Here is a 15,000-nt window from a genome sequence, read left to right on the forward strand (position 1 = left end):
CTTGCAGTATGTGTGTGTGTGAGCTCCATACTGACCCCCATGTTGTGTGTGTTGTGTTGCAGTGTGTGTGTGTGTGTGTGTGTGGGCTCCATACTGATCCCCATGTTGTGTGTGTTGTGTTGCAGTGTGTGTGTGTGTATGTGTGTGTGTGTGTGTGTTTGTGGGCTCCATACTGATCTCCATGTTGTGTGTGTTGTGTTGCAGTGTGTGTGTGTGTGGGGGGGGGGGCTCCATACTGATCTCCATGTTGTGTGTGTGTGTGTGTGTGTGTGGGCTCCATACTGATCTCCATGTTGTGTGTGTGTGTGTGTGGGCTCCATACTGATCTCCATGTTGTGTGTGTGTGTGTGTGTGTGCGTGTGTGTGTGTGTACTGATCTCCATGTTGTGTGTGTGTGTGTGTGTGTGTGTGTGTGTGTACTGATCTCCATGTTGTGTGTGTTGTGTTGCAGTGCCGGGAGAGGAAGAGCTGGGCAGCTGAGGCAGCGAGAGCCCCTCACACACCAGGAGCCTTAGCCAGCCGGACCGACAGAGACAGCTGCACACACACACACACACACACACACACACACACACAGAGTGCATGAGTGTGTGTGTGTATGGGAGTGTGTGAGGGATCAGGATGAGCTCAGTGGAGAAGCGCCATGGCAGTGGTCGCCGTGGCAGCGGGCCGCGTCTGTCGGATGCCTTCAGTGACTCGTCCAGCTCAGGCAGCTTCCTGGACGACGCCGACCGCGAGGTCAGCAGCCTGACGGAGCGCGCCTTCCGCTCGCTCTGCATCGGCGACGAGGCCGTCTACAGCGACGCGCACCTTGGCTCCTCCCCCCATGAGCGACAACGCGCCTTCGCACAAGAGGCCCCCGCCCACTCCGACGCCGCCCCCAAGCAGGCGGCCAATGAGACGCTGTCGCTCGCCGGCGGGGGGTGGGGCTCGGAGGTGTCCGGAACATTCCAGGGCTGGCTGGCAGAATCAACGCTGATGCAACAGCAGCAGCAGCAGCAGCTGTCGGGCCTTAGCAACGGCTCCACGGAGATCGCCTGGCAACAGAAGCGTAGCACGTCGCGCGTCTCCTCCCTCATCAAGGCCTTCGGCGGCGGCGGCGGGGGCGGGGACGCCTTCTACGACCCCATGACCCCTGATGCCATGGCAACCAGGGACAAATGGCAGGAGGGAGGCGAGGTCTGGGACCGCTCGGCCCTGATGAGTCTGCACCATGAGCTGGCCGAGTTCTCCGCCTACCAGCAGGGCTTCCGGACGGCGGACGCGGACCCCAGCGGTTCCGGAAGCTTCCTGCGGACGGCCAAGCTGAAGGCCAGCGGGCGCTTCCACGCGCTCAGCTCGACCAACATGTTCCTGCACAGCGAGTTCAGCCCGTTCCGCGCCTGGAGCGACTACAAGCGCGTCCTCTCCCGCCATCACGCTGTCGTCGCCACCGGCGACGTCCCCCGCTGGTACGACTCGCCGCTCTACAAGGAGCTGACCTCCGCCGCGCCCCCGCAGGGGTCACAGGGTCAGAGGTCACAGCGCCGGGCCGCGGAGGACTGGGCTCAGCAGATGCACGCTCACACGCGCGGCGGCGGAACCACGCAGAAGGCCTGGGCCGTGGAGAAGCGTTGCGAGTCGGAGCTGACCGGCAACGGGGCGCCGTGGAAACGCATCAGCGGCGGCGCCGTCGGGCCCGTCCTTGGGCGGAGCAAGCTGCCGGGGCTCCGCCCCTCCACCGTCTCCCCGAGCGCCGAGCATCACAGGCGCCCCAACTCCGCCTTCGTCTCCGCCGCCGCGGCCAGAGGTGCCGAGCCGCCGTACCCGCCCGTCATGGACGACCCGCTGCCTAGCAACACCACCACCCCGCTGCCTAGCGACTGTGCCACCCCCTTCAGCATCTCGCAGCTGCTCACGCCCGTGCTGCCCGCCACGCGGCAGGGCACCGACACCTCAGAGGTGCTGCGCGGGGCGGCCCTGTCGCCCCCGACGACGGCGGCGGAGCTGGATGCGGATGCGGTGGAGATGCAGCAGCAGCGCCCCCTGGTGGAGGTGCGGCAGGTGCGCGGGGACAGCTACAAGGCCCGCGCCTCCAGCCTGCTCTTCAACCTCAAGGACAACCGCAAGCGCGTCAAGAGCACCTACAGCCCCACGCGCTTCAGGGGCGCCGAGCTCACTGACCGCAGCCGCCAGCCCTCGCAGATGGACGCCCCCCACCCCGAGCACCCCCCCCACGCTGACCACCCCCCCCCACCCCGAGCACCCCCCCCACTCAGAGCACCCCCCACTGCTGCCTGCAGAGGGCAACCCTGCTAACAGCGCACTGCTAATACCCCAGGTAACCACCACTGAGCTATCTGCCCCGTCCTCACCCCTGGACCCTGCGGGTGAGGTGCCCGCACCCCTAAAGCCCTCCGTCACCACCGATCTGCCCCCAAGCCCCCTTCTGCCCAGCACTGAGGAGTTACCCCCCACAATTGCCCCAGAGGGGGGCAGTGATCCAGTCCTGCCCCCTCCTGTTGCACAGGGGCGACAGAAAGACTTGGCTGATACCAACGGCTCTTGTGACTTCTTGGCAGCCGCTGGCAGGGTGCCGGATTACGGTGACGTCGGGCAGAGAGACACACACACACCACACACACACCCGGCCTCCGGCTCAGCAAACTCACACACCACAGACACCAGCCCCAAAACACACACACCACACACGCACCCGACCTCCGGCTCAGCAAACTCACACACCACAGACACCAGCCCCAAAACACACACGGACACACACTCAGCCAGCAAGCCTGCAGACACACACACACGACCAGACACACACACACAGGCAGACACACACGCACGGCCAGACACACACACACAGGCAGACACACACGCACGGCCAGACACACACACACAGGCAGACGCGCCCCAGGCTGTTGAACACTCCCCAGTGGCTTCTCTCACTAGAAGGACCCAGGTCATGGGCACTGCCCATAAAGATGCCAACAGGAGCCTCAGTGCCAACCCCGACTCCACCGTGGGCAGGTACGGCTGGGGTTGGCATCAGACGGGGGGCGCCAGCGGCGTCACCAGTGAGGGCAGCAGGGTGGTCAGAGGCGAGATCGCTGCTCTGATCGAGAAGGACAGAGAGAGAAGAGGCACACTAAAGCAGGATGAGTCCCCCACACACACACTTCCTGTCTCACACACCCCAGCACACACACAGGCATACACTCAACAGGTCATGTCCCCCACACACACACTTCCTGTCTCACACACCCCAGCACACACACAGGCATACACTCAACAGGTCATGTCCCCCACACACACACTTCCTGTCTCACACACACAAACACACACCCCTGCACACACACAGGCATACACTCAACAGGTCATGTCCCCCACACACACACTTCCTGTCTCACACACACAAACACACACCCCTGCACACACACAGGCATACACTCAACAGGTCATGTCCCCCACACACACACTTCCTGTCTCATACACACAGACACACACCCCTGCACACACACAGGCATGCACTCAACAGGTCATGTCCCCTACACACACACTCCCTGTCTCACACACACAGACACACACCCCTGCACACACACAGGCATACACTCAACAGGTCATGTCTCCTACACACACACTCCCTGTCTCACATGCACAGACACACACTCAGGCGTACCCCCCGACACACACTCAGGCGTACCCCCTGACACATACTCAGGAGGTGGGAACAGATGAGAACAACACTGCAGTCTTAATGGAAGGTACACAGGAGTTTAGTGATGCTTATAGCTACATGCCCCCACACACACAACACACACATGATGCTTATAGCAACATGCCCCCACACACACAACACACACATGATGCTTATAGCAACATGCCCCCACACACACAACACACACATGATGCTTACTATTATAGCCAGCCACACACGCAACACACACACCCACATGCTTATCATTACAACCCAGAGCACATGCAACACACACACACCACACATCCGTACAACCTCCTGCATACCCAACCCACAGACGACACTCACTATAACCCCACATACGGGCAACACACACGCGACACTCACTATAACCCCGCATACGCGCAACACACACACGACACTCCTTATAACCCCACATACGCGCAACACACACATGAGATGTATGCAGATGCACATCACCGTGACCCTACACACACTCAAAACACAGTCGAAGAGCACGCACATCCAGACGCATATGCCTTTAACGCCACACACACCCCATACTCGCACGACGAGACATCTGCCCACCACCACTACCCCCCTGGCACACAGTACACACACACACAGATGCCCACAGTTACGGATGCACACGGTGTGTATGCTGCACTCTCCCAGCACACACACCAATACCCACACACAAACCCCTATAACACTCTGCAGACGCATCACACACACCAGGAACCTGCGTACACCAACACATACCCAGCACACACAGACAAACACCCGTCGTACACAGCTCCACATACCAACACACACCTGCCGTACACAGCAGCACACACCAACACATACCCTGCATACACAGCAGCACACACAGACACACACCCTGCGTACACAGCCCCACACACAGACACACACCCTGCATACACAGCCCCACACACAGACACACACCCTGCGTACACAGCCCCACACACCAACACATACCCTGCATACACAGCAGCACACACAGACACACACCCTGCGTACACAGCCCCACACACAGACACACACCCTGCATACACAGCCCCACACACAGACACACACCCTGCATACACAGCCCCACACACAGACACACACCCAGGATACACAGCAGCACACACAGACACACACCCTGCGTACACAGCAGCCGGTCCACAGAGAGAGGCTGAACAAAACTCCCGAGTGCCTCAAATGAACCAGACACCTGGACAGAAACAGAACAACTCTCATTCGGAGAGAGTGGCTCCGCCTTCCTCTCAAGGCACAGCCAATCAGAGCTCTGAAGCCACTCGCTCACACACACTCGACCAGGAGAGAGACCGGAGTGTGAGGATGCAGGTCGATAGGAGCGGCTACAAGAACAGGAGCTCGTCCAGACAAGAGCAGAGTCAGGAATATAGCTCCGCCCAGAGTAACAAGAGTCAGGAGTATAGCTCCGCCCAGAGTAACAACAGTCAGGAATATAGCTCCGCCCAGAGTAACAAGAGTCAGGAATATAGCTCCGCCCAGAGTAACAACAGTCAGGAGTATAGCTCCGCCCAGAGTAACAAGAGTCAGGAATATAGCTCCGCCCAGAGTAACATAAAGAGTAAGGAGTATAGCTCCGCCCAGAGTAACAAGACTCAGGAGTATAGCTCCGCCCAGAGTATTGCCAGGAGTCAGTATAGCTCCGCCCAGAATATTGCCAGGAGTGAGGAGTACAATCCTGGCCTGCAGGCTTCTTCGACAGAGCCACTATACACAGCCAACAGCCGGCTAAACACAAGCAAGCACATCACAGCCAACAACAAGCTTAATGTAAACAGCCAACCCAAAGACAACAGCAGTCAGCTGACTGTCAGTCATCAAATAACAAATAACAGCCAGCCAACAAACAACATCCAGACACCCACCAAGACAGCTCAGGACTTCAACACAGCACAGCAGCAACAGCCAGTGACCAGCAGCCAGACTATGAAGCAAAGCCTGGCCGTTAAGCAGCCAACAGCCAATCAGATCCAGTCTCTGGCTGATAAGCAGCCAACAGCCAATCAGAGCCTGGCTCTGGCCAATAAGCAGCCAACAGTCAATCAGCAGCTTCCAGTCAATAATCAATCCTCTCTCAGCAAACAGCCAGAAGTTGCCAAGCAGTCAACAGTCACTAAACAGTCAGTAAACAACCAGCAAACAATAAGTAAGCAGGAAACAGTAACCAACCAGCAACCAGACAAGAGTCAGCCCGTGGTAGCCAAGACACCTGTAGTCAACAATGCCCAACCTATAAACAAGCCACCAGGTATCAACAGCCAATCTACTACCAGTAGCCTGCAGGGTGTATATAGCCAACCTCCAATCAGTAACCAGCAGGGAGTGAAGAGCCAACCTCCAATCAGTAACCAGCAGGGAGTGAAGAGCCAGCCTCCAATCAGCAGCCAGCAGGAAGTGAACAGCCATTTAACAACCGCAAACCAGGAACCTGCTGTCACTGAACCACAAGTGGCCATCAGTGATCAGCACAACAGCAAACAAACACTACTCAGCAGCCCACAACCCATCAATGCTAAAGCAGACCCTGCTGATAAGCACCCTGGGCCGGTGGCCAAGCAGCCACCCAGCAGCAGGACTCAGACTGCAGACCTTGTGCATGACACCATGCCTTCTTCCCACACACAGACCTCGCAACTCAACTCCCCACTCACATCCAATCAGAAGCAGCCATACACTCTATACACAACCAATCAGAAACAGGTGAATGCTCCACACACAACCAATCAGAATCAACAATTAAGCACCACTCTTATGTCCAAGCAGAATCAACAGGTAAACCCTGTGTTACCAGTCAGTCAGAAATTGCCAAATCCTCCATTCACAATCAATCAGAAACAGGCAGGTTATCCACTCACAACCAATCAGAATCAACAGCTGAACCCTCCATTTTCAACCCCACAATATAAACACTTAAACCCTACTCTCACAGCCAATCAGAAACAGCTAGACCTCACTCAAACAGCCAGTCAGAAACAGACAAACCTTACTCTCACTGCCAATCAGAATCAACAGCCACATCTCACCCCCCCTGCCCCTCCAACCAATCAGAATCCACAACCTCCCCAGGAGCTAATGGCAGGGGATGTGGATGAGGCAGGGCGGAGCTTATCGCAGCCAAACAAAGAAGAGCGTTTCAGCATCAGTGACATCCTGTCCATTCGAGACAAGGAGCTGATGCGACGTGAGCGTCTGAAGGAGATTCGTCAAGGCCTGGGAGACGTCACACAGCCAGCCAATCAGAGAGGCCCTGAGCACACACCTGACAGGAAGGGCGATGGGAAAGAGAGGTCTGCTGCGAATGGAGGACTCCCACAAAAAGAAAACGATACTCTGAGAAACCCTGAGATGAAGGAGCGGTTTGAACAGGGTGTAAACACTAGGCGAGAGTCTGCTGAAAGAGAAAAGACAATGGGAAAAACAATCTCCATCAAGGAGCGAGCCCAAACCAAACAAGAGCTCCTGACGTCCAAAGTGAAAGCACACGCTCAGAAAGAGATATCAGCCCTGAAGGAGAAGGGCTTTATGACCAGGAATGCCCCCAAACCGCCCCCTGCAGTAGCCAGGGAGAAAGTGCCTGAACAACCTCCACCTGTGAAGAAGGAAATCACCGCCGACAAACTCAACCACCTGTTCAAAGATCTCACAAGGTACGGAGAACCCAAACAACCGGAGGTGGAGGACACGTGGCAGGTCCAGCTGCCTGAGACCCACGTCTTAGAACCGTCAGCTTCAGCAGCGCTGACCAGTGACACGCAGCCAGCACAGCCGCCGCCAGTGGGTGCAACAGTTACCAACGCGCCAGGGGACATGGCCGTCAACGACCCAGGTCAAGCGCCGGTCCATCTCGGGTCAAACACCGTGAAGGATGAACATTCTCTCAAAGAGAGAGATGCGGCAGTACCGCGTCCCGCGTCCAAGTCGACAGTTTCCCTTCAGGCTAAACCTGTGGGAGCAGCTCAGACAGGTGTGCATTCCCGTGAAACTTCGGAGAAACAGGAGACTGGATCTATTGCCGAGCAGAGTAGAGATGTAGAGAAGGCCACCATGAGTGAGCAGCACCTTGCCCAGAGGGAGCTGAGAGGCAAGCACAACACACCTGCAGCGGAGCTGTCACCGGCACACGAAGATGATGCTGTTCACACCAAGGGACATGAGGGGAAAGAACCAGTAACAAAGGAGAAAGAGCAGACACAGGAAGGGTTGTCTCCTGCTTCAGGACAGAAGGAGATCTCCAATGCCAGAGCCAGTGCAGCCAAGGAAAGTACTAAATCTGGCATCAAAGGAAGTGATGGCCAGCCTGATAAAGAACAGGGTCCACTGAATGAGAGGATGCCCTCTGAACCCAAACATGGGGCAGCAGGTGAACCAGCTGACACCACTAGAAATGCTAACAAAGCTATGCTAATGGGAACAGGTGGCCAAAACAACAATGATCAACAGCTGAAAGACACAGCAGCCTCCAAGAAGAACCAGGCTTCTAAATACACAGGAAACAACGCCAAACAGAATGAGACACCTTACCAATCAAAATCTGGTATCACAAAATCCTTGCCCGTACCTGTCCAACCAAAAGCAGAGACTGTGGAAGCTTTACCTTTGACCCTTCAGCAGCAATGTGCAGAGCAAGAGAGGCCACAAAAAGGAACGGATCAGATGTCCAGTCAGAGTGAGTGGAATGAACCTAATGTCCAATCAACACCAGCAGATCCTGTTGCCCTCAAAGCCCATTTCCCAGAGAAACCTGAGATGACCACCATGGACTCTGTCAAGGTGGAAGAAACCGCTGATGCTATCAAAGCAAATACAGAGGAGACCAGTGAGAGAGCGTCACAGGGAGAGGATGATAGGGCATTCTTCCTGGAGATCCAGTCAGTTATCAGCTATGTGAAACCACCCAGTGTCTGGGCAGAGGAGAGAAGAGACGCACAGCACAGCAAGCCTTATGAGGGCAGCACTTCTCAAAAGGACAAATGCCAGGAGGAACCCAAACTAGAACAGCATAAAGAACAGCAGGAAGATCACAAGCAAGAACAGCAGATTGAACGAGAGAAAGAACAGTTGATAGAATGCAAGCAAGAAGAAAAGCAAGAACACCAGAAACAACCCAAAGCAGAACATCAGCGGGAGCAACAGAAAGAACACAAGCAAGTCGATGAGAACGTACTCGTGCCAAAAGTCGGAGAGAAGATGATCGGTGAAGGCGAAATAGCAGAAAGAAAAAATGCTGGGCCACAGATCATTACGGAGGGGGAGACCCACAAGAAGGAGAACCTTGGTTCTATGGGAAAGGAGGAGGCTCCAGGGAAGATGCTGGGAGATTCTGGAAATGCTGACTGGAAGGAGAAAGCACTGGTCAGTGGACCAGGCAGAAAAGCAAATATGAAACCCAGTGACAACCACAAACCCCATCTAGAGAACATGGAGGGCAGTATAGCCAGTGCTAAGGCTAAGCAGGATGTAATAGTGCCCCCTAGAGGTGGCTCTGAGCTCAGCAGGCACTCGGAGGAGAGGAATGAGTCTGCAGGTTGGAGGATGAGAGAGGGGGAGGCAACCATGTGGAACGCAGAAACACACACCAGCAGGCCCACGAAGCAGAGGCAAACACACACTGAACACAGTGGGAGTGCAGTCGGGAACACCACAGGAGAGAGTAGAGAGAAAACACACACCTCAAACTCAACCAAAGGGGACACCTCAGATCTCAAACCCCCAGCAAACTCAACCAAAGGAGATGCCTCAGATCTCCAACCCCCAGCTAACTCAACCAAAGGAGATGCCTCAGATCTCAAACCCCCAGCAAACTTAACCAAAGGAGATGCCTCAGACCTCAAACCGCCAGCAAACTCAACCAAAGGAGATGCCTCAGGTCTCAAACCCTCAGCAAACTCAACCAAAAGGGAAGCCTCAGATCTCAAACCCCCAGCAAACTCAACCAAAGGGGACGCCTCGGAATCTAAACCTACTACAGAATCCAGAAATTGTCCAACAACCAGAGATGCCTCTCAGTCTAAATCTGCTGCAGATATCACATATAGATCCACTGAAACCGCTGCACCGATACCTACTGCAGAAACACCCAAGAAGCTTAGAGATGCCCCTAACCTTAAATTCACCACAGATGTTCAAACTGCAACCCAGAAAATGAGAGGAAAAGCTGACCCTAACCTCAATGCAGATGTCAAGACGCAGGAAAAAAGAGGAGACTGTTCTGTAAACCTCATAGATGAAACACAGAGAAGAGGAGAAGCTCCTGAATCTCAAACAACAACACAGGAAACACAGAGAACCAAACAAGATGCCCATGGATTTAAAAACAATATTGCAGCCCAGAAAGATAAACCTCAGAGTATCTCATCAGATGCATCTGGATCTGAACCCACAGCGAAGCTCAGGGCCACAACAGGGCAGCAAACAGGCTCAAGGCCTGCCCAGGAGCCCATAGTGGAGCAGGCAGCACACACACCCACCAGAGAGGAAGCTGGAGATACCACTGAATCCCGCACTGGTGTCAAAAGCCCTCCCGACCACAGGAACACCAACATAGACCTGCAGAGACGCCCGACAGAGAGACGAGAGGAGACTAAACCCAACAAGCCAGCGGGGAGCAATATGAACACCCCTGCCAAGCCACTGGGGAAAGATACAGAGAGACGAGAGAAGACTAAACCCAACAAGCCAGCGGGGAGAGATACAAATGCCCTTGCCATGGCACAGGCAACAATAAGAAGCTCACTGAAGGACAATGTAGATGCCATGGTGGACGGCTCACAGCCAGGTGGGCATCCCCCACAGGCAGGAGGGGATGCTCGTGCAACAGAGAAAGAGAGAGGAGGAAAAGAGAGAGGACAGTCCATCGAGCGACAGAGAGGAGGGAGGCAGAGAGGACAAAGAGGACAGTCCAATGACAGGGTAAGAGGAGGGAACGATAGTGGAGAGGCCACTCAAAAAGAGAGAGGACCGAGAGAGAGAGGCCAGAGAGGACAGTCCACTGACAGAGAGAGAGGAGGAAACGAGAGAGTAGAGACCACTCAGAAAGAGAAAGGCCAGAGAGGACAGTCCACCGACAGAGTGAGAGGAGGAAAAGAGAGAGGAGGGACAGAGCGAGGCCAGACAGGACAGTCCACTGAGAGCGGAGAGACCACTCAGAGTGAGAGAGGAGCGAGAGAGAGAGGACAGTCTGTGGATCAACAGAGAGGAGCGAGAGAGAGAGGACAGTCTGTGGATCAACAGAGAGGAGCGAGAGAGAGAGGACAGTCTGTGGATCAACAAAGAGGAGGGAAAGACAGAAGAAGGGGAGAGGAGAAGCAGTCTCCTTCATGGGCGACCACAGAAACGGGCAGGAAGGAGAGGGAGAGTCATTCCGGAGAGGTACAGGCTGCAGAGGACTCAAACTCCCACAATGCTTTGCGCAGCGCAGAGAGTGGGAAGCCATCAGTTAAGACCCTCAAAACACAGCCTGCAGAGGACTCAAACTCCCACAATGCCTTGTCCTGTGCAGAGAGCAGGAAGCCGTCAGTTAAGACCCCCGAAACACAGCCTGCAGAGGACACTCCCCTACTGGGCTCTAAAGACTCCGCCCCTATGACACGCCCCGCCCCCAATCAACCCCACATACACATCCCCACACACACTCAGCCCACACACACCCCTCAGCCAACACACACCCCTCAGCCAACACACACCCCTCAGCCTGGCTCCAGCGACTCCAGCTTTCAGAGACACCCTGACACTGGTTCAGAGGGACCCGCCCCACAGAAGGAGCTGCCCAATCCAGGGGAGCAGAACCGAGCCAAGCCCGCTCCCAAGCCCGCCCCCAAGCCTGCCCCTAAACCCGTCCCCAGACCCGCCTCCAGACCGGAGATTTCCGCCTTGGCAGACTATGCCCGCCTCAGGGTTCTCCCGCAGCAGAACAGCGACGTCACAGCTGACGACACCCTGTTCCCCATCGCGCACCTCAGCCAACACATTGCTGTTTCCATGGGGACGACCACAGAGCTGTCTCTCGAGGCTGCGGCCTCTGCTGACAGAGCCAAGCGAGAGGCTGAGGCCAACATGGCGCGTGTGATGAGATACCGTGAGAGAGAGAAGCACGCCGCCACCCGAGCACCAGATCCGCCCAGCATCAGACGTGAGAACCGCACAGAACGCAGCAACACAGAACGCATCAACGCGGAACGCAGCAACGCGGAACGCAACAATGTGGAACGCAGCAACACAACGGAACGCAACAATGCGGAACGCAACAACACAGAACGCAGGTACACGGAACGCAGCAAGGCTGCTTCCACTGCAGATCAGCATGAGCAAATCAGACAGAGCGATTTGAGTGGGACGTTGCTCCGACAGCACGGCAATCAGTTGGGTCCCCAGCACGGCCCAATCACTGCCCTCACGCAACCAGCGCAGGTCAAAGGTCGTCGCCGTGGAACCTCTCTGCCCCGAGAAGCCATTCGAGACCGGTCCAGTGAGAGGGAGTTCTATCACCAGGCTACCCAGCAACGTGGCCGACCTGGTGTTCCCAAGAGGGGAGGGGCCAATGATGAGGGGGTGGTGCCAGAGAGAGGTGTGGGCGTGGTATGTGATCCAGGGGTGGGGCAGGAGGCGGAGCCACTGCAGTATTACTCAGTCAGTTCTCTGGAGCCAGAATCCAAACCAGCGCCAGTTCCACACCAGCACACGACAACACCCACACACAAACCAGCACCAGACAATCGGGCACCACCCCAAGGGCATACACACACACACACACAACAACCCGGCCCTGAGCACCCGGCAACCCCTAAACACACCCCACAGCATGCAGGACGAGAGACTGGACCACCTGCCATAAGTGGCAGTGAGAACGGCTTTCCCCAGGATCACCCAACTACTGGGAGAGATGAGGATGGCTTTACCCAGCATGCACTGCCTGCCACAGGAAGAGGACAACCCCAGGTGGACCACGGGAAGGCACAGGTCATTATGACTCCGCGGTCCAACCCTTCCTCTCCTGCGCTCGGGAAGCCTACCATGTTCAATGTGAAAGACAACACCTTCAGGGTCTCCTCGGTAACCAAAACCGTGAAGCCACTCTTCCACCGCAGCGTGGCCGAGAGCTTCCGAGCATGGTCACCGCGGGAGACAGGGGCCGAGAGGGCAGAGGACCTCCAATATCCCCCCGCCGACCCCCACTTCACCCCCAGCAACGTCCCCCACTCTGACCACTTGGCCGCAGCCGCACTGCACCACCTCTCCCGCGCCAGAGACGCCCTTTCCCATGATGCCCTGCCCTTGGCTGAGTCACCAGCTCCGCGGGAGTATATGGGGCGGTTCCGGCGGAGCCTGGCGCTGGATGATGACGACACTCGTTCACTGGTGAGCGTCCTGTCGGAGGACGTGGACGGGCTGTCCGAGGTGGAGCGCCCCGAGTCGGCCTGCAGCATGAGCAGCGAGCGGTCTGGGCGACCCCCCGCCGTGCCCCCCAAGTCGGAGAAGGCCCTCCGCCGCGCCAAGCGCTTGACCACGCGCCGCCTCAAGAAGACCGAGGCCAAGCCGGTAGCCAGCGTCCCATCCTCACCCACCAACGTGGTCAGCGCGCCTCAGCAGCTGGCGCACCCAGCACACACTCATGCCCACTACCACCTCAGCACCGGGTATGCTCCCACGGCAACGGAGGTGGTCAGCCCGTCATACCCAGTTGCCCAGCGACGGCTGCTGCAGGACCCTAACTCTGGTCAGTACTTCATGGTGGATGTGCCGCTGCCCGTGAAGACCAAGACCTTCTTCGACCCCCAGACGGGGAAGTACGTGCGCCTGTCAGTGCGCCAGTCACCAGAGGGGGCGCTGTCCCCGCCGCGCTACATGCTGTACCCGGGGTACGTGCCCGTGCCAGTGTCTTCGCTGCCCACCGCCCGCTCCAGCTCGCAGATGTCCGCCCCCGCCACCCTCATGCAGGAACAGGACATCCCAGAGCCCTCAGGCGCCCCCTGGGGGCTGGAGGTGGAACAGCAGCACTACAGCAGGGAGAATCAGGGGCAGGACCGGGGCAGAGGGCGTGGTGGCTACAGGACGCAGGAGGAACCGCAGGAGGACGCTCCGCTTTACACGACGCAGCGAGAGGGCAGCAGCTCACAACGCCACCTCAACATCATCCCCATGAGCGAGCTGGAGGACTTCGCCATGGAAAGTATGTGATGTCACGACGCCACCTCAACATCATCCCCATGAGCGAGCTGGAGGACTTCGCCATGGAAAGTATGTGATGTCACGACGCCACCTCAACATCATCCCCATGAGCGAGCTGGAGGACTTCGCCATGGAAAGTATGTGATGTCACGACACCATGGAGAGTGCGTGACGTTTGCAGGATCACAAGCATGTGTATCAACTGGAGTGTGCGAAGAAGGAAGCCTAGACTGATACCCCTGCTCTTCTACAGCTGGCTGATCATTGTGAACTGATCAGTGTGGACTGATTTTTTCTGAGCTGTTCTCTCCGGATGAACGCTGCAGTTGTCTTATATAAAGCTGATGTAAGCTCTATACTCTACAAGCTGATCTATCTCAACTGAACTCAGTGCACTGTTCGCTGGGAACTGATCTCTATGATCTTGTCATGCTTTAAACTGATCTTGATAAAAACTGTTCCCTGTGCACTGATCTCTATGGCTTTTGGGCGGATCTTTGTGCGAACCGCAGCCAGGTGTGGACATCCCCTGACCCAGATGGGATACTTCAGACAGCTGTTGGACGCGAGAGTGGACGGGTCATTCTAGAGTAATCCCAATGGAGTCCAAACTCCTAAGACTGATCGCGGTGCGAGGCTGTGCATCTCCCTCTCACTAGGCTGCTCTGTGTGTGTGTGTGTGTGTGAGCCTCATGTATAGCTTTGCTGCTCTGTGTGTGTGTGTGTGTGAGCCTCATGTATAGCTTTGCTGCTCTTTGTGTGCGATGTCTGTCCGTCACAGTTAAACATCTGAGTTAATGTGTTTCACTGCTGATGTTGATTCTGAGAGGTATGAGTGCTCTCTGATGGAGCACCAGGAGAAGCTGAAAACATCACCCAAGACATGACCTTGCTGACCTTTATGCTGTTGAGGCTATTCATGTCATTTGTAACCATAATGCAGTGAAGTTGATATTATATTTGTGCATACTGCTCAGTGTTTTAGGCATTCTACTGCACTTTTTAAACATGCTCTTGTCATTTAACGTGTGAAGGAAAAGCTCCTGACACTCACAGGAGTGAATCAGGACGCCCTCTCACTGTGTCTTCATACTGTTCTCTTAGATGTAAACAAC

General features: G+C 56.0%; 1 protein-coding gene across 1 annotated transcript in view; it reads left to right on the forward strand.

Moving 5' to 3' along the window:
• LOC121685564 (protein PRRC2C) overlaps window positions 1-15,000 on the forward strand; it is a 26,171-nt gene that overhangs the window by 9,796 nt on the left and 1,375 nt on the right. The window contains exons 2-5 of the mRNA XM_042066158.1: window positions 452-2,241; window positions 2,321-2,595; window positions 2,935-3,076; window positions 4,736-15,000. The exon at window positions 4,736-15,000 is cut by the window's right edge and continues 1,375 nt beyond it. Of these exons, the coding sequence (XP_041922092.1) occupies window positions 622-2,241; window positions 2,321-2,595; window positions 2,935-3,076; window positions 4,736-13,894 (11,196 nt within the window). The 5' untranslated portion in view covers window positions 452-621 and the 3' untranslated portion in view covers window positions 13,895-15,000. The remainder of the gene's footprint in view (window positions 1-451; window positions 2,242-2,320; window positions 2,596-2,934; window positions 3,077-4,735) is intronic.

Source organism: Alosa sapidissima, chromosome 16 (assembly GCF_018492685.1).
Source record: "Alosa sapidissima isolate fAloSap1 chromosome 16, fAloSap1.pri, whole genome shotgun sequence".
NCBI lineage: Eukaryota > Metazoa > Chordata > Actinopteri > Clupeiformes > Clupeidae > Alosa > Alosa sapidissima.